The sequence below is a fragment of the Ciconia boyciana genome, chromosome 3 (assembly GCF_034638445.1).
Source record: "Ciconia boyciana chromosome 3, ASM3463844v1, whole genome shotgun sequence".
In the NCBI taxonomy this organism is placed as follows: domain Eukaryota; kingdom Metazoa; phylum Chordata; class Aves; order Ciconiiformes; family Ciconiidae; genus Ciconia; species Ciconia boyciana.
The window spans coordinates 116,450,576-116,476,442 of NC_132936.1; the positions used below are offsets into that span (position 1 = coordinate 116,450,576).

The window sequence follows — 25,867 nt, forward strand, 5'->3', positions numbered from 1 at the left end:
TCAGCTCCTCCGGGCTCTTGGGGCTGGTGAGCCACTGCCTTTAACATCCCGGTTTTCTTATTAGAAATTTCTGATGCAGCAAGAAGAGGGATAAGAGGACTCATTACTCTTCAGCTCTTTAGAAAATGAGATGCAAGCAATGACAAAACAGAGAATAGGTGGCTGCTGAAAGAGCATGAAGATAGATACCAGCAGAGGAGAGCATGAAACTGTTGGATTTTAAGGAGCAATATAGGCAGAACAGACTGGATCCAGCTGAAAAATTTGGATTATGACTCACATCTACAAATCTTGGCTGGCATCTCCCAGAGGACGTGGTAAGCTCTGCACTACCGAAACACGCAGTCTTTTGAAAAGTTTGTGCCCCTCACAGTCAGGAGCGCCTGTAGTTCTGTGCACTGCTCTGCTCACTTCCAGGTACAATACTCAGCTCATGCCAATAAGCCTGCCAAAAATAGATGTGTGTCTCACACTGAGACAGAAGGAAGGGCAAAGACAGGGCCCGTTGGAATAAACATCTCTGGAGCAGGTGATAAATTTGACGCAGGTCTTGTCTAGAGGAGAGGGGTTTTTTTCTTAACTGTATTTGGTTTCTTTGGACTATGCGTCTGATTCCTATGTCCATGCTGATTTGCATGGTAGGTGATTGAGAGGCTAAGTTTTGAGGAAGGGTAAATTACCTACAAGGTAAATGGATAGGGGATAACTCTCAGTTCAGCACTTCTTTAGGTGGGTGGTAATCTGGCATCCTGGGATGTGGTTTGGAAATTGTTGGCCAAAGGGATTCTCTTTGCATGGTTGGAAATGCTACTGCAAAGCACTTCTAGGTTCACTGCTTTCACAGACAGAGCCCCCACACTTACTGCAAAATGAAGGAGAGGAAACTTGTGGCTTTTGTGAATAAAACCAGAAATTATGTGCTTGGGGCACCTTCCTAGAAAACAAATGAAAGTTCATGAAGCTTGAAATTCCCTCCTGGGATGGGAGGGAATCTAGGATATCTAAGTTCAGATAGTTGTAGCAGTTACATATAGAAAGACCTTGCACTGTGGTTATTTTTCACCCCTTGTGAAGTCAAAGACATGAATCGACCCATGCTCTTACTCCAAAGGCCCAATGCTTTTGAAGTGACCTAACTGTGCCTCTGCCCTATCCCTATGTATAAAAAAGGATGAACGCTCCCATGCAAATGTTCCTGCCCTTAGACATATCTGGTCCCAATGTTCATGTCCCAGCTTTGCTGGTGCCATGACCCCGATACACTGCTGAGTTTACACTATCTGGGTATCTGTTACTATGCAAAATATCTGCCTTCTCCTGTCATGTTGCTATTCCCTGAATGTCAAGTATTTCATGAATTTTCAGCCCTGTTGCCTTTTGGGTGGGTTTTTTTTGCGTTCCGTGACTGGAAGAAGCCACAGAAGCACAGTCAGAGGCTCGTTAGTTTTGATATAACTCTGCTTAGCTGCCCTTGGAAGGACTGAAATAGTGGCCTGGAAGTATGGCCATCCATGGGTGGATAGATGATGGCTCCTTCCAGGTAAAGAACACTTTTTTCTGGGTGTTTAAGTACCAAGAGTGGTACAAGGCCCTCACAGAAATGTCCCATGTTCTGTACATTTCTCCCCAGCCTGTGCAATAATCTCTGAGAAATTGTGTTTCCTTTTGAGGGGGTGAAGTGCTTTTCTCTCTGCCTGGCTTGCACTTGACTTAGCTTTGACGCTTCCGTGGTTTCAGCACTCGGCAAAGCGCAAATCATCTTCTTCTCAGAGGCCCTTTGCTGTTGCTTTCTCTCCATTCGCTTTGTTTGCTTCTGTGACCCACCCCATCATTTTATTTTTTCTCCACTGCATTATTTAAGACAGGAAATAACCTGTTTCCCTGGAGGCAAGGAATCAGGTGATGCCAGACCACTTTGTACCCTAATATGCTCCACCACCATGAGCTCAGTAGACAGCTGGGCTGCTTTGGTTCAGGTTTCAAAAGCAGACTTAGCTGTAACCACTGAACGTTTAGCCACTGGGCAAAAAAATGCACCCGAAGTTATAGTCTCCTTGAAACTCTCCTGCCAGTTGTTGCCTGTGCTGTGTGCACACTCTGGGCAGGATGGCTTGCAAGTGGCACCTTTGCGCAGTAGGAAACATCCCTCCAACTTCCTGCTCAGCGGGGCTGTGTATGTGATCCCAGGGCAGAGATGCCTGTCAGGGTGATCCCAGGTGCTCTCAGCACCCTCCTGCTCTCTGCTTCCTGCCCTCTTCAAGAGCTGTAGGAGGGAATTTTCCCAGCTTTCCCTGAATCATGCTGCTGCGGCTCTGGCAATTTGCACAGAAAGGAGAGCAGGGACTCTTGATTCCTGTTATGAAGGTTGTGCACATGCAAGTCACATTTGTTTCTTCCTTTGTTGCAATGACCCCTGCCTGAAGCAGCGAAGGCGTCTCCTCTGCAGCCCTTGTTCCGTCCACCCACCTCCCCTCCATCTCCCGGCATGAGCCCCTGCAGCTGTGTGCCCTGTGCCATCCCAGAGCTATTCCCAGGAAGCTGTGCCTGAGCTTTGGGCTTCCCATGACCCCACTGTCACCTCTGTTCGTCTGCCTGTGCACTCTGGTAGTATGTGGCAGCTGCTTTTGCAAAGGCATTTGGTGCCTTCTGCTGCAGAACAAATCCAGAGGTTTTTTTCCTTGTGCTTGTTCAAGAAAGTGTCCTGACTCAGAGCAGAGGAGCAGTGCTCCGAGCCTGGGTTAGGACAACACCTAAAACCCACAACACTCTTCAGGGCTGTGGGTATATGAGATCCCACAAGATCTTCAAGTGAAATGTGTAAGTGAAGTAAAAGATGGGGAATAACATCAGCCCCATAAGGTATGACAAGCAAGGCCAAAAGTGATCCATTGTTGCCGAGTAGGAGGAACACAGGACATGATGAGGACTTGACAGCCAGTGCCGGAGGGGTTTCCCTGCTGTGTGGCCCAGATCCAAAGCCCACCCGAGGTCTGTTAGAGATGTGTACACTTTGGCTTGGGTATTTTCCAACTGGACCAGCGTCCCTCAGTGTCTCAGAGGGGTGACTCACACTGCTGCAGGCACAAAGGCCCCTGCCCATGCACACCAGCTGCCTGAGTTGCCTTGGGGCTCATCTTCAGACTAAGTCTGGCAGGCAGCGAGCACTGCCTCTCTGTTCCCAGAATGAACCTTATATAAATGCCTGATCCAAACTATTTTGTCATCCTTGACAAATCCTCCTGCTATTAAGTCATTCCCCACTTTCCTCAGCTCAGAGCTCCTCCAGGATATTTGGTATCGATGGCCTTGCTGATGCCTACTCCAACAGAATTTTTATTTTCCCTCCCACACAGCTGCTGGTGGGAGGCACTGATTCATGCCAATGACCTACCTGATCCTGGAGCTGAAAGGCAGCCAGGGAGAGAGCTGAGCTCCTGCAGCAGGCAGGTGCCAGAGCAGATCCTCAGCAGGCATCAATGAAGTAGCTCCCAGCCTATGAATGGAGCCTGGACCATTTACACCAGTGGAGGATCTTTCCCCAAGAGTTTGAGGTGTTCTGGTATGCGTGGGTATATCAGGACATGTGGTTGCTAAAATCAGTGTACAACAGGCAGTATACATCCTATATAAATGTGTCTATTTCATTACTGAGCATAGGTGATTTTGTGTGGGGCATATGTTTTCCCACAACACAAAAGTTCATTTTAAAAATACCCTGTTCTGTAGGCTTTCCCTAATGACTATTTTTCCCCACACATCTATTAGCCAACAACATATGCCAGCATTTCTTCCTTAAAAGTTAAAACTGGCACATAGCACACAGAGCATGAAATAATAAGATGTGATTAAGACAGTAGCTGGAGCTAACCAAAGCCAGAAAACTCATGGCTGAAAGGTCAAACCATTATTTAAATTGCCTTTGCAATGGTCTATTTATTTGCAGGTGCTGTGAATTAAGAGGGAAAGTCTTGTAATGAAAGAACATCTGGCATGGAAAATCTCACCTTAGTTCAAGCTGAACAAAGTTTCACTCACACTAGAAGGTAGGTTCTTGTAATGGGAAATGTTGGTCAACCTCAGGGCAGGTAATGCTATCCAGCATTATCTGTAATGACGGCATTTCTGGGTAAGAAGCAGTACATGGGCCAGGAATGCTGCTAAATGGGGCTAAAATCAGCACCTCCTGCCAGGGAAACAGGATTATTCTGTGATTAAAGATACTGAGGTGGGGATAGGGGTGATCAGTGCTCTACCCTGCAATGCATTTTCAGTGTGACCGTCACAAATTGGTTTGTTCTGTGTTCCCACCAGCTTGTTCTGGGTATCTGAGAGCTTTGAAGAGACTGAGAGGACAGTGCATTTACACCCACATCTTTGCCTAACAGCAAATCCCCTAAAAAGGCTGCAGTTAGAGGATGAAATAATATGGTTTTGTATCTGTGATCCAGGCCCCCTTGTTTAAGAAGCGACTCAGCATGTGCTCTGTGAGGCTGGTGTGTTTTCACGTCCTTGTACCCTTGGCCTCCCTGGGTCTGGGGCGTCCCTGAAGGAGCATCACTGCTCTGGGCATGGGCTGGGAGCCAAGAGAGTCAGGGCACAGCTGAAGGTGGCTGTGGAATAACTGTCTACATATTCTCAAAGCACTTCTTCCCTCCATGGGATGGCTGGATCTATAGGGGAGTTGCTTTGGTTTGTTTTTTTTGGGGGGGAGGGGGGTGTGATCTGAGTTCTCACTTTGGTATGGAAATGTTGGTCTTAGGTTTGAGACGTATTGGTGCTGGAAGCAGAAAGAGGTGCCCACGAGGCAAGTACCATGTGGAGTGATGAGAAATGTGTGTGTGTAGACAAGTCCCACATCTAGGTTTTTGTCTCCCTGGGTGTTAATGCTGGTTGTCTGGTGTTCAAGAGTAAACTTGTTGCACAAGTTTGAATTACTGAGAAAAAAAAGTCTTCTGGGATGAGGAGACACAGACTGTGGCTAAGAGCTATTTTGAAGGCTGGGGGAGTCTTTCCAGAGGCAGGAGTGGTGGATCAGCCTCAGAATTCAGTGGTGTGCTGGACAAGCGTAAAAACGATTTTTGGGCCCCTTCCTCCCGTTCCCGCTACCGTGGTGCTGGCACTCAATGAGAGGAGATGGCATCAGTGCCCAGCCTGCCACGAGGAGAAGGAAATGAAGCTGCTAAGCACAGATGCTTCTTATTCAGTGTTTGAGTGCAGCAAGCATCTTTGACAGCCATGTCCTCTGAGCAAGGAATGAGGCTGCTAATGTTATTAAGGCCGAACCAGCCCCACTTGCAAGGCCCTGGCGAGGGTGGCAGGTCATGATAGGGACCTACTGCGTGATTGCCCTTTTGGGGCTGGGGAGAAGGGAGGGGCTGATGCCCTTAGCAAGGAGGGATTGGCTATTTTTGGCAGCAATATCCATCAGGCTGCAACCAAGAGTAGCCTGTGGGCTGGTGTGGTCCCAGGCTGTCCTCGGGGCTGCTCAGCCTGGGTGGGACAGTCACCCATACACGCTGGCTGGGCAGCATCGGGTGCTCCTAACCTTGAACGAAAGTGTCCTATTAACTTTGTTCCCAGTGTAAGTTTGCCACACTTGACCCGTTTGAGCTGAAATACCCGCCCTGAGGTGGCCACCTGATGCAGGTCTGCATGGAGTAGGAGGTGTGCAGGAACTGTCTCTTCCCAAAGCCAGGGCATGACACTTTGCAGGCTCAGTATGCCTTGTGTGAGAGCTGGCGAAGCTAGCCACTATGGCTTGCTCTTTCCCATGTCCAGGGTAGCAGCGGTCTCTTTCAGGGTCACTTTTTCTGCTTTTCCCTCTGCATCACCTCTCCACCCCCAGGGTTACAACTGGATGCTGGGCCTTTCATCAGAGCTTGCACCAGCACATATCTTTTTTTTCCTCCCAGAGTGTTTAAAAGGCTTTCTGCTCAGCCTTTCAAACATCACATGGAGTGGCTGGACTGAGTCACCCCCGAGTGCCTCCTGTCTGAGTGTGGCCAGCACTGGCTGCCAGCAGAAAGGCTGAGGAAACCCTGGGGCATTGCTTAAGGCTGAGATACAGGGCCAAGCCCAAGGGAGCAGGCATGGCCACTGATTGGAAATCCAGACAGATTGTGCCAAGGAGTATGTCCTACACTTGCTTTTTCAAGAGACAGGCCTGAGGACCAGGTAGTGCCAACACAACTGGCAGCAAAGGTGCTAAGGACCTCAGGGAGAACTGGTGTCACTCCCTGCCCATGGGAGCTGGGCTCCCAGCTGGTCAAGGCCACCTTTGCAAGGTCTGGAGAGGGAAGTGGTGGGAGGTTCCCACATTAGTACCCTGGGATAACAGGTTATGGCTCTTGGCATCTGCTGGTTTCCACCTTGTGAGGACATTTAATCTTGAAAGAGCTTTTTTCTATATTCCCTGGCAGGCTGTGTGGTGGCTCTACATCCCTGGCTGGGGGCCTGGAGCACATCGCAAGGCGTTTTGGCTGGAAAGCTGCAGAGGCAGACATGTGTGATGCGTTTTTGAATGTCAGCAAAGATGCCCATTGCTCTCTGCCTGGTACTGCCCGTATGCTGCCAGGTGCCATCTCCAGTGAACCTCCGCTGCTTGCAGTAAGTGGTGCTCCTTGAACATTGGTACTTCTCCAGGGAGTGCAACGGGAACCCAATATCCGCTCTCTGGCAGCCACAAATTCATAAACTTCTCATCGAGACCAGCTAGATGGATAGGATGGTGAATGAGTGCCAGGCAGTGTGGAGGTGAGTTTCTGCCAAATCATGCTCCTCTCCCTGATTAGGGAGAGGTCTTTGGAGAAGGGACAGAGTGGTGGCCCTGGTGTGGGGCCACGGGATCCATGTGTAGCATCTGTGCTTGGAGCTTTAGTAGGCCAGTGCTGCCTGGCTTGTTTGGACAGAGGTGGTAAACCCAGAGGTTTGTGGCCATCCGTGTTTGAAGAGAAGGACCTAAATTAATGTTACTGGCAGATGGATAGAGAAAAGAGACCCAAATTAATGCCTCCTTGAGGGAAAGACGATTAAGTCAGCTCGTGTCCATCCTGCCAGCCAGTCACTCAGCACTTGTCCTGTCAGCCCGTCAGTACTTGCACAGCTCCAGACTGCACCATGCCCAACCAAAATGGTTGCAACAAGAGGGAGGGAGGTGGGGACAGGGAAGTGGAGCAGGTGGATGGCCAGGCTAGGATGCAGGAGCAAGGTGGGATCCCTGGGGAGAAAGGGGACACATTCAAAATCATTGAATTCATGTGTCATTAATTCTGTCTCTTGCAGAATAGCTCTTCTACTCTGAAAAGATTCTGATTATCCTTGAGAGGCTGCTTTCTTGGTTATTGCAGGGTTGGAGGGAAGGTTTAGGTTGCATTTGAAAGCCTTCGCTTTTGGGGAGCCAAACTCTGGACACTCCTCCTCCAAGAAGAAGTGGTTACTGCCACTTGGCTTGCAGAGCCGCTATCTGTTGGGCTTTTTCCCACTGATTGTTCTCACTCCCAGATGCTCATTCCTACTGATTTACGTATTATGGTGGCTGCTTTTCCAGAGGCTGGGGGGATTGTGATCCTGGCTGCCATGCTGCAGTGGTAGGGACGGTGTTTTGCAAAACATCACATCAGCGCTGAAATGTGGTTCCTCTGCTTCCTCTGCCTCACTGTTGGGGTGAATTATCTGAGGACCTTGGAGTTGTAATGGGGGAGAGGAGACTGGAAAAAACTCAGGAGCAGAAGGATGATGGTGTCCAGTGAACGGGGGGGTTGCGTGTGAGGAAGGCAACATCCCTGACAGTCCCTACCTTGTCCATATGGCATTTTGCAGAGGAATTATAACTACCATTTGCCTCTGGAAAATTGTCCCTACATCACAAATACAGGTAGTTATCGTCTTACCCAGGAGGGAATGCCTGAAAACTCGTGTGTCTACAGCAAAGCCTAAAATGACAGGCCAGGGATGTGCTCTCTGGTCCTGGCTGTCAGCTGGTATCATTTGAATGTAGTCTCTGAAGTGGATGGAACTAGGCAAATTTACACTGACGGAGAATCTGCCAGGTATTTTCAGTTCCCAAGGCTGCCTTTAAACATAAGCCTCTTAAGCCTTTTTTTATAAGCACACAGCATTTCACAAAGAGGGCCTAAAAGTCTTAAAATCAGGGTGTGCAAAAGAAAAAAAGGATTTTCTAGTGGGAAGAGGTCTTAGCAAAAACTCCTCTTGCGTTTTGCAGGGTTTGCTCTCTCTTTCATAGGGTCTTTTTGCAGCTGGGTTTTTAGTGCCAGTGGTGATTGAAAAGAGGTGATTGAAAATTTCTTTGGCGATTCCTTTTGCTGTGTGAGTACTGGTGTCATGAAATAGATTTCTCAGCACTGTGTTTTCAGTCTGGAATTATGTGCAAGGGCATAATGGGATTTTTTTTTCAGTACATACTTTGTTCAGCAATAAAAAGTTCCCTTTGAAATTGTTACAGTATGTTGCAGAAATCTATATATTTTTATCTTACAAAATTGAAATTTGCCTCTGAAATTTCCATGACACTATCAACCACAGAACAATATTGTTCTTACCAAACAGAACCCTTGCTGAGAGTCAAAGTGCTATAAATATTTAAAGAAATTAATTACTAAGTAAGCCAGACTAGTGCCCTAGTCTGTAAATATTAAATGGAACATACACAGTTGACAAAATGCAGGCAGAAACACTGAATGGGGCTGTTTCATTGCCTAAATGAAATAATTTGCAGTGCAAAGGCAACTGTAAAAGTAATTTTTGCTTAATGACAAGCAGCACTCAAAATACAAGGGCTTAAGTCAGCATTTTGCTTGCTGAAAGAAATTTCCATCCTGTTTTACAGTTTACTGCACAAGCCCCAGACTCCTTCACCAGTGAGGTTACCAGCGTGGTTAATTGCGTACTTCAAAAAAAATGTTGGGGAGGGGTTGTTTTGTGGGGGTTTTTTTGGGAGGTGGTAGATCTAGGTGTGCAGCTCCACTGTGCCCAGGCCGGAAGGTGAGAATGCCTCACAGCTCTCAGGCTGCTCTCTGGGCATCAGCTGCCTGGGAGCTCCAGTCCTGCAGCAATGCTGAGTATCTGAAAGCCGAGCCGGGGGAGACATGCTGGCGGCTTTCAGGGGTGCTATTGCTCTTTGTCCAGGACTCATCTCTGGTGAGGAAGGTGTTGGGGTGCTGTTAACTCCCCCCTTGCAGAGAAGGAGGTGTCTGGGGCTGCAGAGGTTGCTCCTGTTGTCAGCAAGGCAATTTCATTACAGCTGAGGCTAGGAGAGGATTTAGTCATAGCTAGATTCATAAAGCCATGAGTAATCATGTAAGGGGTCCTGTGGATCCAAAGCTGCATTTTAGCTTGATGATCGGTTCATCTGGAGTGGCAGGTTTTGACTGGGACTCCAGCATATCATTTTCTGACAGCAAATCAGGAATTTATACCAAGGTGAGAAGTGGCAGCACAGATAATAGGAAGAGACTTGTAACTGAAAATCCCAGCAATGCAATGGTATTTAGGCAAATTCCTACTTTCTCTTGTAGGAGGGCAGGAAACGTGAATGTTGTTTCACATCAATGTTATCTTTCCCATGGATGCTATACCAGTGTAATTGCAAGAGCTAAGTTGCATTTACTGCCTGGAGCAAGCAAGGTTGGCGAGTTGCTGTCAGGGAAGAACCTAGGAAGTAGCACTGCTTTTTAGTGGTAATCATGCTGACAGTGCAGTATGGAAAAACTGTCCTTCATTCTGTAGGCCCCAAAGTCTGCTTTTTATTTATGTATTTATTTTTGTATTGCAGCATAATCTAGTTTTCTTCTATCTGAGCTGACAAACACTGAAGGAGGAATGGCTGGGGGGGTGGAGATAGGTGTGTGTGTGAGTGGCATATGTGAAGATGTGGAAAACCTGGGATGTCAGGGAAATGGTTGTGTTCAGACTTGGTCTTCCCTCTCTCACTTACCTGTGTTTTGGGTTTGGCTTGGTTTTGGTTTTTTTTTTTTCTTCATTCTGATGATATCTTTACAGCTTCTGTAGCCTGTGAGTGTATCCAGAGGCCCTGAAGATTTATGTCAGCTGGCATAGGGCTTTTTCCAGAAGACCATAGCAGAGTCTGTGCATATATTTTTAATATCCCTTAACAGTTACTACATGTCTTATGGGCATATTTTAAACCTCTTTTCAGTTTGGCCATATAACACTTGACCTTATTTCTGTGGTATATATATATATACCACTGAAGAGCTGGAGCTAGAAGGATCCTGCGTGGAAGAGAAGAGGATTACAAGTGAGCAAAATCTTTTTTTTAAAGAAGACCAAGAAAGACAATTCAAGAAGAGTCAACCTGAACTTTTAAGGTTCTCTTGGTTCTGAAGCAGAAATATCCTGTAGATTTTGTAGATTTTCTTTGAAGAAAGTCTTGGAGACTAAAGACTAGCAGTTGTTTCTAGCAGTTGTTTCTGTACTGCCTAAAAGCACGTGGCATGAACAAAACCAGACTCTGTGAGGTATGATATAAATATAGAATGGAAAAAAAAATAGTTGCCCATGCTATAGAAATTGCACATCTGTACCACACAGGGTCTGTTGACAGCTCCTCTGTCTCTCAAATGGAGTTCAGTTTGCTGGACAGTTCATTGATACCATGCGCTGAGGCCGCAGTGACAGGCATATTTAACTTTCAGGGGAAAAGTGACCCAAAAATACTTCAGTGGAGGCAAAAGATGTGCATTTTAGATTTAAATTGGAAGCTGGTTATTGTGTCAATACAGAATTAGGCATTGCTTAATAACCTCAGTGTATTAAGGTGATTTGCATCCCATGGACTCAGTTCTACTATGAGGGTACATTTTTTATCACTATTGGATTTTGGATGACAGGCTAAACCAAAATGTGCAGACTGACCACCCATTACAAGTAACAAACTGTACTAGCCCAATCCACCCAAGCACAGGCTGCTGCAGTGTGTGCTTAAAAGCATTTTGCCTTATCTAATAGAAGTATCATTTCATCTCCCATGGATTCAGCTCAAGCAGACACTGTTCCTGATACCTCTGTCCCTGTCGTTTGTCAGATCCTCCCATAGCTCATCAAGCAAGCTCCATTCATTAGCATCACTGCAGGTGCCTGATACAGCATAAATAGTCTTTGCTCAATAAGAAGGAGGAGGTCTGAGTGTTGTCCTGGCTGCCAGCTCTCACAGAGGCTTTGGCTGGAGGCGTGCAAAGATTTTGGGGTGTATACAGGCATATGCACCCCCGAAGGTTTGTCCCTTCTGCTTTGCCAGGCGCCCTGTCTGGATGCAGTGCAGACAAGATCCAGCTGAGCACTGGCCTGTTCCCTCTCCAGTGGATGTGTCTGATCGATTTTAACTCCTCTGAAGTCTGTTACCATACGAACAGGGAGATGAGCTGGCCACCTGATCCTGCCTCACTGTAGAGCTACTAAGATGATAATTGAATTCCTGGGGCATGGTTCAACTACATGTTGCACCAGCTCTAAGCCACTCTAACAGTCGGTATTAGTGAGTTATGGGTAAATATATATATGGTAATGTATGACGACAGCAAAGCCTATGCATCTGTGCAACCCCAATGCATTATGTTGCAACTGGCATTGCGTATGTATAGACCTCTGGAAGGATTTTTGCTACCATTAGTGAAGCTGGATAGATGGTGTCCCTTGAGATGCTGGCTTTTCAGATTTGATTGGTGTTTTTCTCCAGATCCATCCCCTTAGCACCTTCTGAATGAAAGAGATGAGTTTGTTCATGAAATGGGCTGCAGGATTTTCATTCCATGAAAACTAATTGGCATCCAAGAATGAAGGTAATCCCACTAGCACATCTAATTAGAGAAGAGCAATCCTCATATTCCCTGAGCAGTCTCCTCTCAATTTAAAAGGAGCTCAGACACAGAAACTCGCTTGTCATCCTTTGAAGTTCTAGCTTCTAGCATGAGCCAAATGTGTATTTTTTTAAAAGTGTTTGTATTTGAGAGAATCCAGCAGGATAAATACTGTTTATTCATAGAGCGATAGATTGTCACAACATTATGAGGGGTGTATATCACTGCAATCAAAGTTCTGACACATCTGAGAAGGGAGGTTGGGGTGTGCAACTCACAACCAATCGAGTGAAATATGCCACCGCCTGCTGTAATCCTGACTTAAAGTAGTCACATCTCTTTCCTAACCTGAGGGGAAGCTCATGCCAGCTGATACCTGGCTGTAAAAGTCCGTGTGAAGAGACATCGTTTTGCAAATACAGGCTGACTGAATTAACTGCAGGCAAGGTGCTTGGATTTTCTCTGGTTTTCCAGCACTGGCAGAAAAGTCTGTGGGATCATGTTTTGAAATCCTACCCTTGGGTGCTGAAAATGAAATTAGATATACTCCATCCAGTTGTGCCCTGCTCCTGTCACAGACCTCTTGGGTAACCTCCTGCAAAACTTGCAAATCTTTGTAACCTTGATTCTGATCAAATCTGGAGGCGTTAACATGTGCTCCCAGTAGACCCTGATATAACTGATGGCAAAACATGTCCCAGCAGTGCTTTAACATCTTCTCTCATCAACAGCAAATACAGGTCTACTTGATTCTTCGGGATCAGCCCACACAATGCTGAGGTGAGGGAGCGTTTCAGAGAAATCCTACAAGTCAAATATAAATAAACAAACAAGTGCAGACAAAATGTCTGTGAAGCCCCAGTGATTGCTGCTGCAGTGCAAGGGATGGATTAGAAGCCACATGAGGCAGGGGTGCGGGACTGCTTAATCTCAGCTGTGTCTTTTGCAGCAAGAAGGCTTCTGTAGTGGTGGTTGTACTGACTATCAACAGGACTCGTGCGATACAGGTACTTAGTATGAATACCTCATAGATACTAAAATAGCTGGGTATTTTTATTCAGCATCTTTGTATCACTTGCCCCTTTTGACTGTCATGTCCAAGATAAGTATAGCCAAGCAAATGCCAGAGTGCTATTTATATGCCTGGGGAAGCAGAGAATGCTTAAATGGCAAATGTTTCACCTAAAATTCTTTCTTGTGAGCAGCTGAGGAGGTTGAGGCCAGGCTGAATCCTCACACAGACGGGGGAGGACATGGGGGCCTTGGAGCCAGTGAAATTCTTCATAGTCTTTTGAATCGGGCTCTTGACTTCCCACAGTCAAGGCTGGTGATTTCCAAAGAAGCATCTGCCTGTGGAGATGGGGCTTGTATAGGCTGTATGGGAACAGCATGCAGGAGGGGGAGGTTGAGGAAGCAGAGAAGATGTTGCAGTGTTGAATTGTTTTTCATGATGGCCATGTAACTGGGTTTTATTACTTTGCAGAAACTGTAATCTGAATGCAGGGTGAATGAGGTTTCTGGCTTTGCCTCCTGGAGTTAAAGGCTATCTTCTGAAACAAGCTTCAAATGGAGCTGAAGTTCCTGGCTTCCTTTACGCACAGATGAAGCTGCATGTGAGTTTTACTGGAGTGTTGTGTCCTTGTGTCCTGTTTTATATGTTTAAAGGATATATGGTTATAGCAGCCTGGCATTGCTAATACACAATATAATAGTACACAGAACAATAATAGAGATAACTCCCATTTTGATGTATAGATCCATTGTCCTCCATGAACACTAGCAATTAAAGGGCCACCTGCTTAGCACTGAGAACAAATAAAAAAGAACAACTGAAAAATACACATAATTTGGAGATGGTCCTCTAAGAGTTAATGGAAGGAAACGCAAAAAAAGTCCTGGTCTTACAATGTCTTTGCCTGGCTCTGAAGGGAACTGGAGGGAGTGTTCAGACTTGCTCTGTGCAGAGCTCATCGTAGCTTGTAATTTGTGCTTTCCAGTCCATCAAGGACTAATCGGGACAGTGGGGGCTGTTTAAGAAAATTGTGTAAAACTTGATCTCTGTAGGTTTGCTGTGGCTCCCCAGAGCATCATCACAGTAAATAAGAGGTTTGCCTGTGGAGATGGATGCTAAGAGCAGTGATTTCCCCGGTAAAACTCTTGAGGAACACTGCGTGTCATTCACCAGGTAAGTATGGGGATCACTTTCCAGTTGTTCTAAGTTTGCTGTGTGCAGGGGGGGGGGCAACGATTTGAGTGGAAGGGACAGAAACCTTGCAGGAAAAAAAGGCTGCTGCAGCAGCACCTGAAAAGGCTTTGATCAGAAATGGATGTGGAAATGCAGCGGTGGTTTCTTGTGAAAGCTGTGCCAGAGGGATGGATTACCGCACCTCCTCCCTGTAGGTAGAGGCTCAGCATCCTCTGACGATGGGAAAGACCCAAGGATGATACCGCATCCTCTGAGCTGGAGAAAGGGGCAGGGAAACCCCGCTTTTCTCCTTTTCTGAGAGGATGGCGGGGCCGAGGGATGTAAAGGGGTATTAGGAATATTAGGCGGGGGGCAGGAGGAAGAGAGGCGGTAATTGCAAAGGAAGGGAAAATGAGCTCGGCTTTCCCAGCCTGGGAGAAACTTCCCCCGTGCTGGCGAGCTGCGGGGGCCGGGATGGAGGGGAGGGGGCGAGAGAGGCGGGACGGGGAGGGGGTGGCCTGGGCCGAGGGGGTCCCGCGGCTGCGGGCGGTGCCGCTGTGGGGGAGAGGACAAGGGGGGGCGGGGGCGGCGCCGCCCCCGGGGGCTCGGAGTGACGCAGGCTCCCAGTGGGGCCCCCCGCCCGTCTCCTCCGCCCCCGCTCCCCCCCTTTAAATAGCGGCGAGCCGCCGAGCCGAGCCGAGCAGAGCCGAACAGAGCATGGGGCCGCTGGCGCTGCTCGGCCTCCTGGGGGCCGCTGCCCTGGCAGGTGAGCGGGAGCGGGAGCGGGAGCGGGAGCGGGAGCGGGGGCGCGGCCCGCCCCGAAGGGAGGGCGGCCGTTGAGCTCCCTCAGCGACGAGTCCGGCGAAGCCCGCTCTCGCCGTGAGGGAGAGGCGAGTGAAAAGCCCCAGCGGGCGCGGGGTGGTGTGAGAGGGGTGGAAAGGTTTGCCTGTGAAGAGCGGTGGGGCGCCCCGCTGCCGGAGGGGTGACGGCATCGGTGGGTGCATGACGTCATGCCCGGCCCGCCCTGCGTCACCCCGGGTCGCCCCTCCGACCGGCCTGGTGAGAGGGAGAGTGAGGTAGGGCCGGGCCTTGAGGAAGGCGGCAGCGCTACAGTGGGGGGCCCGCCGGGCTGCCCGGAGCTGTGCCCCGGCTGCTGCCGCCCCTCTGCTCGCCGCTGCCCGGCAAACGGCAACCGGCCTTTTCCCTGGCGCTGTGGGAGGACTAGTCGGGTACTTCTAATTTATTTTTCTCCCCCAGTACAGTTTATTTCCACAAAGACTTCTCGGTATAATTTTATTCGAGCAGTGCTGCTAGATTTTTGCCAGCAGTTCTTGATCTGGGAGATGATTGTAAAGTAGCAGGTCTGCAGCTTTAACTACCAGAAAATTTTTTTGGCATGCGGCATTAAATATTAAAACCACACTGTGAAATAAAGATTAAACATAATGAGGTGAGGTGATCGCTTGGCTTTATAGCATTTTATGCATACCACATCATTTATTGAAAGAATCGGTATCATTCTGGGTTGAGTAATTCGGCTTTAGGTATTTTAGAGGTCTCCACGTGGAAACGCTTCTGGGACTTGTACAGAAACTCTATAATGAAGTTGACTACCTTCAAGTGCCTTTATTGTAATCAAAGTGGGGAGAGACCCCAACCCAGAGAAGCTCACCAGACTTATTCCACAGACCCCATGGGGTTTTCTTACAACATATTTTTTCCTCTTTATGCCATCAAACAGGTCAGGTACCTCTTTACGTCCTTTTTGGCTAGCTTGCTTTCTAATGTCATCCAGAATCAATGAACTAAGGAGTTTGTTTGGGGCTGGGAATCAGTGAAAATTTAACTTCAAGAACTTTCTAGTGCTCCTTCTGCAAATCAATATGCCAAAGTTTCCGTGATCTTTCCTAGGAAGGGTTTTTGCTGACATTTTGATGAGCAATGGCACTGCACTGAGTCATCGGCATTAATGAAACAAAGCCATGTGGGGATTTCATCAGGGACCCACCAAAAGATCTGTCCCAGTCTTGGAGATGCAAGCAAAAGCTGCATGAATTTGTTCTGCATTTCTCATTCTCCTTCATGATTTTCATCAGCTCTCAGCACTTCTGCAAAATCAGATAATCTGATTGTAATTGCCTGGGCAGATTTGGTTCAGGAGGGGGAAGCAGACCCAGTAAAGCTTTGCTTTACTTTGTGGTCTCTGGTCTGGTTTTCTGCACGGGCAGGGGAAGGATTTGCATCTTGGTGCGTGCTCTGACTTTGTTTCTGCTGTGAAACCCTGCAGTTGTACCATCTGCTGTGTCCCTGCAAGCCTGGTGGGTGGGTGCCCTGCCACCCGATGGTGTCGGTGGTGCCAGGGTGATGGCTTCACCCCTCCTGAGCACATGTGGAGAGGAAGGCAGAGGTGTTGGCCATCCATCTCCAGCTGGCAGGTAGCCCTGAGGGCGCTCGTGCCAGCTGGCACAGGCTAGCACTACCAGCACTGGTGTAAAGCGGGGCATGCTGGCTCCCCACAGGCTTCCTATCTCAGCTCTGGCAGCGCAGCTGCCTCAATATATTATTTCAGGCTCTGGGGTGGATTGGATACTCATTTTGTTCCTCCGGGCAGGTTAATCTGACATATGTCCAATACCATTTGCTTCTTCTGATATTGTTATGATAGCCTAATGCTTCCTCTTTGTGTATGTCAGCTTTCATCGTTAACCAAGCACTTGCTTAATGGTCATTAATCTGTCTGTAAATCTCCTTGGAGAGACAGGAGCTTTGGAATGACAGGGCAAAGGCAGTGAGTACAACCTGTCTTTATATTCCCGCACTGCTGACATAGTGCTCGAGAGGCAGCCTGAAGTTGGCATCTCTAATAGCAAAAGATGTTCAGAAGTTTTTCTGTTCTGTGCTTTATCACATCAACTGGGTGTAACTCACAGGAGATGTGCTGTGGCAGCATCACTAAAAGGACAAAATCAGATGTTTGCCGTTGTACGTGTCATGATTTCTCATGGGCTGGGGGACCAGAGGAGCCTCATCAAGAAGAGGCAATGAAGGGGGTCATCCCCTCTGCTTACATGTAAGTGGTGACTGTGAGCAGCTCGTGCCATAAGAGCAGTGTCTCCAGCCCCTGTGGGATTAGGAGAATGTCCTTTTAGTAGATAACACTATTTTTAGTAGGAGGGACTTTGCTGCCAGTCTCCTGCCCCCACGTGTACATACATCCTTATCCTCTGTGCTCAGATGGAGGATGCAGGCAGGTTAGACTGCAACGGCATCAGCACTGTGCAATGTGGTAGTTATTTGCATAATAGGTTAGTAAATAAAGTAACCTAAAGCCTGGCTCAGTCAGCACTGAATGCAAAAGATGGGGGAGAGGGTTGGCTCTGTATAGCACCATCTCCCCCATACACTACCTGGCATTCTGAGGAAATGATGGCGTAGGGATGTAGTGCTATTTTAGGGGAATCCCTTCTGTGCTATCCTTGTGTGCGTTCCCTTCTCTGATAGCAGTTGCATAAGTAGAGAAGAGACGGGGGCTGGAGAAACACATTCCTACATATGTGATTGGGGAAGCAAAAATAGAGGACAGTAGAAATATCAAGACTTATTATTGTATTGTGTTCAGTTCTTACAGACAGTGTCAGTGCTCAAGGGGATGCCTGCTTCCTCTGCAGACACAGAAAAGAAGAAAGGTTTTGCTGCTTTCAATAGTGCAAGGCTACATGCTCCTGTCTGCTTTGCAGGAAACTTCCTTGGGGCAGTGTTAGTTTTCATGATGCTGTAAGGTAAACTGACCCCCTTTGTCTCCATAATCTGCTTTGTGTTCATCTGTTACAGAAGATCTCTCACTGTCCCAACCAAGCAGTATTGCAGAGGGGGTGATAGATGTATTTAAGACTATCCTGACGTGTGTAAGAACTTCAGAACTGCACCCCAAGCTGTACGTTTGTGTACTGTGATTATATACCATGCGGTAAATCTGTGAAGCCATGATACAATAAGCCTTGTTTCTACGTAGTCATGTGTAATGAAGGCAGACTTGCTTAACTTCAATTCTGCAAATCTCAACGTGGATGAGAATTGACACAGTTTATTAATAATGCACAGCAGTCAAGCTCATTAACCAGCTGGAGACATATTGCAGCAGTGACAGCAAAATAAAGCAGCATGGAGGTTTCATTTGCAACAGCTTCTTTCCAAAAGCAAATACCTTGGACCAGGTACAGTAGAACTGGTGCAAGGAGGTGCTACTTACCCCATGTGTCTTCAGGACAGAGAGAGAGATGGCTTGTACAGCTTCCTTCCAGAGTAGAGTTTTCCACTGGGATTTGATTTTTTTTTTTTATTTCTTATTTCTTGGGGTGATAATGGACCACTCGGTGAATGGAAATTTTCCTGTCCCTTCTGGCTCTGTTCTTCCCTCCAGGAGCCGCCTCCTATCCAAGTGAGACAGGATTTCTCCAGTAGGATTGGGACAGTAGTTGCTTTAAACCCTTGAAGAATGGTCTCCTGTTGGGGGGGGGGCGGGGGCACCCACAGCCACTTGCAGAAGCCAAAAGGTTCTTGGGGTGCAAACAAGCCTTGCTTGTTTCCTGTTTTTTTACCACCAAACAGGTACAACTACATGAAGACCTGACTTGCAGTAAAGCTCCAGTCTTGGAATTTAAGCATTGCTTTCTATTTTTCAGTGTATATTCTTTTTGTGCTATAAATGTCAACATGCCTCTTCCCTCATGCTAGGCTGTAACTTTACATTGCTTTTCCATCCTGAATAAGAAAAGATGTAATGCAAAATGTATCTGGTATACTGACCTGCCAACCCAAAACTCAAGCCATCTCATCAGACCAATTTGACTGAGGACTGCTGTCAGGGATGCTTTTTGCTAGGATTAATGAGTCTGTAATAATTTGTTTTTCTTCTAGGTGTCAGTGCAGTGCCAGTGGAAAAAGACCATATTGAAAAAATGGTGAGTAGCTGTATGTCAAAGCAAATTTCAGAAAATATCAGTCACATGCTCTCCATGTTTTGTCATTAAACTCTCAGGGTAATGCTTTTTTTTCCTAAGGGTAGACTCTTAAGACATCATCAGTGATGTGTAACTCAGAGTCCCTTTAGCTGTCAGAAGATACCTGCATGCACTTTGGTGCATTTGATGCAAATGGAAGCTGGCTTCTTGTGTCAGTGTGGTACTTTTGAAACTCCTCATTGTACAGCTGCCCGAAAAATGATCTGAAATATTATTTGATGGCCCATGGTATTGGACTGTAAAAAGTGAGATGGCAACTTTGAAGAAAGATGAAATATCTACAGTTACCAACTATGTAATGGACTTTCTAATGCAGTTGTCCCATCTCCTGCTTTGGAAAGAGATTCTTAACCTGTTTGATTAAATAAATGCCATTAGCTGCTCTCAGCACCTGTAACCTGACATCAGACCCTCTCCACTGGTTGATAGTGTGATCATTTAGATTAGTAAACACCTCATAATAACTAAAAACAGTTAAAAGACAAACGGCTATATAAATGTTGTATTGTCTCCTCCCATCCAGCCACCCAGATTGTCAGCCTGAGACTCTTGTACCCCTGACGATCTGAGCACTCACTCACAACCAACAACTTCAACACTTGAAAATAATTTTGAATTAATTTGTACAGAAGAGCTACTTCGGTAGCGCTTAGGATTAGAGGAGATAGTGTGACTTTCCTAAATCAATCAATTTCCTCTGCTTCCAGAAGACTATCCAGTTGAATGTTAAACATTAAAAGAGGCAGGGCTTACAGCACACACATGTGAAAAAAGACTATCCAGTTGAATGTTAAGCACTAAAAGAGGCAGGGCTTACAGCACACACACATGAAAAAATGGGAAGCATGTCACTTATAGAGGACACAAAGGTGTTTTTGGTTTATTGGCAATCCAAGCAATACTTCTGGTAACACCTTTGCAGCATCCTCATTTCGACAGATCCTACAGGATGATCCTCATCTTTTGAACATGTGTTGTGTTGGTTATTTTTTTTGTCGAGTGCTGTTACCACGTATTGTTTGACTCTCCTTTGTACTGAACAGGGTATTTAATATTTTAAAAAAGTACAAAAGGAGCCTGTTACCTATGCAAACAAAAGGGGAGATACAAAGAACTAATGACTATCCTCTTCTTACCGGTATGGGAGTGAGGAGCAAAGCACTTGTTGCCTAAATGCACTGGAAGTTGTAGTAGAGCTGGGGATTACTCAAAACTCAAACATTAGCCTGAACTCTAATCCTAAATTAGCTTTCTTCACTGACTGGGTCAGAAGTAGGATTTCCATTTTTGTCATCAGAATTTTTTATCCTATCTTGTTTCTTCTAGGTAACACAGTGCATAGTGGAAGTTCTGTCCAATGCTCTATCTAAGCCAAATGCACCACCAATTAATCCTGAATGCAAAGAAATCCTGAAGAAGAGTAAGTACAACATTATCTGAACTTGTGAAAGGAATTTGGTAGATGGATTCTCTCTTGTGTTGGAGCTGGCGAACTGTTGTTTCAGCCCGTGTGAAACTGGTGCCTCCAAATTTCAGTGTGAAAATTCTGATTTCCTTCTGTTTAGTCTGTCTTGCTCAAAGAGCAAACAGCCTGACATGGTAACTGTCAGGGATTCTTGGCTAACACGTGTGGCTCTACTTAGGCCACCTGGAGAATCTGAGAGAACTAGACAAGCTCTTTAAGTAGCCTGAGAGGTCAACAAATGTGACCGGGTTTGGACCACATGCTGAATGCATCCCAGAGGGTAGGAACTGGCTTCAAATAACCGCCACTTAAATCAACAAGGCTGCTGTGCCTGGCAGCAACTGAATCCACACCTAGCTCAGGAGGAGGGAGTCATTTTCTCAGCCCAGAAATGATTAAGTTTGTGGTACTGATTCTGGAGGTCTGGAGACAGGTGCTGAAAGCTCCCTGTGGGAGCGCTCATTTCAGGTGAGCTCATTCCCACAGCATGGTGCTTAGTGGCCTCAGTGTCGAGGTGTAAGCCTGTTTGCATGCTTGATTACTGTCTGTAGAGAAGTGTGGTTAAGTTTGACACTGTGCCAAACTGCAGAACGCACATCTTTCTTTTCTGCCCAGTTATATTTATTTGATTACAGAACAATAAAAAGGCTCTTGAACTTACCTGACAGCAAGAAGCAATAATGAAACCCATCTGTCTCCTGCTTGTTATAGAGGGAATAATGCATAGCCCTAATACAGTCATCAGAAGAGAGTGGGTTTTGGGCTTTGGGAATACGTGTATTTGTATCTAACAGCCCCAAATTTCTAGGAGATGCTGAATGCCATCAGTCATCAAGCTTTGTTTAAGACATTGTTAGTTTCAGAAAAAAACTGTATATTTGCCATGTTTTGGAAAATTAAAAAACACTTACTGGAAAGAGACGGTAAGGACCATATTTTTGCCATTAGACAGATATCCTCCAAGAATATCAGATAATGAGAAGCTTTTCAGAAATAATGAGCTATTTTTAAATCTGTGCAGCTATTGTCTGAAAACTTTTAGGATTTGTGATCTATTTCTGATGTTACTCAGACACAAGTGAAGCAGAAATATCTTCATAGAAATACACTGTTACCATTGTGGTCAGAGTCAGACTTTCATTTAGCATTTTGGAAGTAGTGGAAGGAGCATGATTTGATTAAACATAACTATTACAAAGTAACAGATTTCTTTTTTTTTTTTTTTCCCAGTTAATTTAGAACTTTTAAAATGTGCTAAAAGCCCCAGGTATTTTCAAGTAGCTTGAAATAGATGGTTGTCTTTTTTGTGAATAAGCATATGTGATGGATAAGGCCTCACGTTCAAAGAACTGAACACAACTCCAGATCCCATTGATTTTTAATGGGAACGAGCTAATGGTTAACTTAATTCAATACTAAAAATGTGATCACAAACAAAGAAAAAAGCCAAAGAGGAAAAATTATTCCGGAAATTTCAGTGGAACTTTAAAAATGCCTAATTAAATGAAAATTAGTTAATGCTTTTGCAGGCAAACATACAAAATATTAGGAAATGACTAATTTTAAAAGCAGAATTAAAAAATAAATTCTGTCCACATCTTCTTGCTACTTTTGGAAGCCAGTTATCTATTTAAACTGAAATAACGCTTCAGTGGAGAGTTGGATTACTTTATTATGCTGCTTTTGTTATCGTAGGTGGTAGAAATGACAGAGAGAGAAGCGAAAACAAACAACTTGAAGTGAGGCATTTGAAAGACCCAGCAGAGATTGAAAAATATCATGCTAGGAATGTGGAGAAAGAACAAAGTCAGGCAGAAGAGGAATCTAAAAAGTACGTGAAAGGAAGTGATGAGGAGAAACTTGCTCATGAGGAAGATACAAGCAAGGAAGAAGAGGATGGACACCACACACCTATTCAAGAAGAGAGACTTCATACAGAAGAAAAGAAACACTATCAGGAAATTAGAAGAGAGGAGGAGAAGAGCTACTACAGCGAAGAAGAAAGCAAAGAGAGCAAGCATCATGATGAAGAGGTAGAGCATGCTGTTCTCAACAAGAAGTTCCACTCTGGAGGCATGAGCACAGAGGAGTTCCCTGATGGGAATGATCAGCGCCCCATGGGCCACTGGCATTCAGAGGAGGGAATGCAGAGCCCTTACAAAATAATTCATGAAGGTGAAGAGGGAGGGGCAGAGGAAGAAAGAAGTGAAAAATACCACCATGAGTCTAAGGAACGTGATTTATCCCATCAGCAAGAGCATGAAGAATCTGATGAGAGTGAAGAAACAGAGGAGGAAAAGCAACCCTACAAACCCAAACATTATAATGGGAAGCACAGAATGGGTGACTCCTCTGAAGAGAAGAGGGGCCATGGTGGTGAGAAAGAGGAACTAGCTGAGGAATCAAACACAGAGGAGGCCCATCTCTGGAACAAAAGGAACCACCATCAGAAACATCATGAAGAGTCTGAGCAGCAGCGTGAGAAGAGTGGTTATCATGGGAGGCATGGGTCTGAAGAGGTAGAGGAGAGGAGGCATGCAGACCAGGGAAGTGAGCAGTACAGAGAAAGGTGGCAGCAGAGTGAAGAGAGCAGTGAAGAAGAAAACAAGAGGCATCGCCACAGTGAAGAAAGTAATGAGAAATGGCGTGAGGAGAGGAGACACCATGATGGATCACATGAGGCGAGGAGGCACCATTCTGACGGAAGGACGTATCTTGGAGATGAAAGTGAGGAAGAGCTGGACAGGTATCTCAGCGGTGGCAGCAAGGAGAAGCAGCATCATGCTGGAGGAAGATACCCCTTGTGGGACAATGAAGATGAAGGGTCACAGAAAGCGTATGCTCGAGAGCGCAAAGGGCAGGCCAGAAGACACTACAGCGCTGAGGACAGTGTAGAGCAGCAGCACTACCCTGGCAACAGTGAGGAGGAGGAGGAAGTAGAAAAGAAGCATCACAGCAGTGATCAGATAGAAAATGAAGAGGAGAATATGGAGGAGGGAAGATATGCAGAGAGGGAAGAATACAGAAGCCAGCTCCCTGCAGAGAATGAGAAGAGAACCACAGCATCCTACAGCCCTTTCTACCCGCTGCTGTGGTGGAAAAGCCGGCACTTTGAGAAAAGGGACAGCACAGGAGAGCAGCTTCTGGAGGGCAAAGAGGAAGGCAGGCCCACCCTGAACGAGAAGAGTCTCTTCCCTGAATATAATGACTATGACTGGTGGGAGAAAAAGCAAATCCTAAGTGCTCTGAACCACGGACGCACCGAGAAGAGGAATTTTAACAAAATGAACAGATACGATATGAAAAGGCAATACAACAAGATGGATCAACTCGCACAACTTCTGAATTACAGGAAGAAATCAGCTGAATTCCCAGAGTTGTACAGTTCTGGAGAAGACATGAAAAAACATCATGTAATCAGGAATGACAGAGGAAGTCTGAGCCAGAGGCCTCTGACAGAAGAGGAGGTATGTGTACAGGTGTTTCTCTGAAAAGCTGATTTTAGGGGAAGCTGGCTTTACATGCACATTTCTAAATCCATTCCCAAGGCAGCTGGTAAACTGTGCATGGAAAAACACAAACAAGATTAAGTTACATTGAAAGCCAGATCTTCAGTGATTTGAAAATCTGCTTTCTTTGAATTAATTCAGTGGAACTACCCCAGGGCACAGTTTGTAAAATAAAGACAATGTGCCTCCTCATTAGCTTCTGTGTGCTGCAAGACAGGAAGAGGAAGGAGATTTTCTTACTCTTTGGGCCCTACCTCTCCCTCTGGGGTCTTACAGACTAATAAAACAAAAATGCCATTGCAGCAGGAGCAGAGAGGTAATTAGCAAGCACCACTTGGTCTGTCAGGCTGTTTAAAGTGCACATCTGAAAAAGCAAGTTGGACAGTTAGAGTGAAATTCAGCTGTCCATTGACTTCCCAGCTGTAATTGCAGAGCAAAACCTGGCTTGCCCTTGTAAGCCTGATCCATGCATGTAGTTCCCATGTATGTGAATCCTTTTCTTGTTGGACTTCCTGTTCTGCTTCAGTGTCCAGGAAAACTTGAGTCTACATGCATCAGCTAGATGCGCCTTGTGTATGTCACTGTATCTATTGCATAAAGCTGATCTGGGAGCAGTGGAGGTTTAATACTAATTTATATAGAGGTTAAACAGTGTTAGCAAGTCATCATAATAAACAAGAATTGCCTGCATAAATTTTTTTTCCCCCTAGCATCTGGTAATGCGGAGGTGTGCCTCTTGTTGCACGCTGTGCTTGCTGTGTGCATAAGCCAGAACCACTGCGATCGTAAGGTTGTAGCCTCCTAAGGGACCTTCTCCTGGGCAGAAGTGACTGCACACTGCAGGGGGCAGCCCCTGTGAGAAAGCAGGAGGTCATTACTACATGCTGGTGCTTTAAAGCTAAAAAGATCAAGCTGTAATTAGGGCCAGCTCTCAGAATGAGTATTTTGATACTTTCCCCAGCCCTAATTCGGTTAAAAGCATGAAACTGCACAAATCTCCAAAATATGTGCCGCACTGCTGTTAACACCCCCCACCCCAGCAAGCTGCCCAGGGACCAGTAAGTAGCAGATGTCTGCCTCGGAAACGGTCTTTGTCTCTCATTTTCATGGAACAAAACATTTGCCAACGTTATTTGATGTGTAAAACACTCTTCATGTTTTCACAGGAAAAAGAACTGGAAAACCTGGCTGCTATGGATTTGGAGCTGCAGAAAATAGCTGAGAAGTTTCGTGACAACAGGAGAGGCTGAAGATGATCTGCTTTGGCGTCTCAAAGCTAGGTGTAGCTGTACTCACAATACCTGTATTTTGTGGTAAATTCACTGCCACTGGATTGTTGTTTGCCCTAAAACCAGGAAATACTATTTACTGTCCACTATAGTGTAGTGATTTATACAGCTGAAAATGTCTTTAATTTGCTATTATGCTATTGAGATCTGAATAGCATGAATTTTAGTATTATAACCTTTCATGTAAGGCAGATATTTTTAATATGCTTGTGAAAATAATTGTGTTAGTGTTCTTCAGAACTATATTTGTCCGAGTTTGAAATAATAAAAGCCATTGATTGATCTTGGACCAAACTTTCTCCTTGCTTATTTGACTGATTGGGTTATTTCAAAGTAAGCTGTATCAGATGGATAGATATGTACAAAATGTTGACTTGTGGTTCGCCAATATTTTTTAAAAGTTACAAGGAGCCTATCTGTGCCTTTTATTTGCCAGTTAGCAAGAGCACGAGAGGTAAGAAGGAATGCCAGTTAATTTGCTCCAGTAACTCAGGAACGTCCTGTGAATTATTTAGTTCTGGAAATCAGTCATTGAAGAAGCAAAGAGGTTGCAACACCAAATGG

General features: G+C 45.9%; 1 protein-coding gene across 8 annotated transcripts; it reads left to right on the top strand.

Annotated features, from left to right (window-relative positions):
* The first annotated feature begins 70 nt into the window (after nucleotides 1-70).
* Nucleotides 71-25,585, top strand: CHGB (chromogranin B). 8 transcript variants are annotated; one of them, XM_072857288.1, is made up of 11 exons: nucleotides 71-317; nucleotides 3,944-4,043; nucleotides 6,420-6,753; nucleotides 11,714-11,816; nucleotides 12,566-12,841; nucleotides 13,318-13,447; nucleotides 13,899-14,019; nucleotides 18,937-18,980; nucleotides 20,367-20,460; nucleotides 22,201-23,972; nucleotides 25,181-25,585. In XM_072857288.1, the coding sequence occupies exons 7-11, from the start codon at nucleotides 13,959-13,961 to the stop codon at nucleotides 25,262-25,264; spliced, it is 2,055 nt and encodes a 684-aa protein (XP_072713389.1). In that variant the 5' UTR covers nucleotides 71-317; nucleotides 3,944-4,043; nucleotides 6,420-6,753; nucleotides 11,714-11,816; nucleotides 12,566-12,841; nucleotides 13,318-13,447; nucleotides 13,899-13,958; the 3' UTR covers nucleotides 25,265-25,585. The 8 variants fall into 8 exon arrangements, with proteins under 8 accessions (XP_072713389.1, XP_072713392.1, XP_072713393.1 ...); XM_072857291.1 differs by lacking the exon at nucleotides 11,714-11,816 and having other exon boundaries at nucleotides 12,566-12,614; nucleotides 12,784-12,841; XM_072857292.1 differs by lacking the exon at nucleotides 11,714-11,816 and having other exon boundaries at nucleotides 6,420-6,606; nucleotides 12,566-12,614; nucleotides 12,784-12,841.
* The last annotated feature ends 282 nt before the right edge of the window (nucleotides 25,586-25,867 follow it).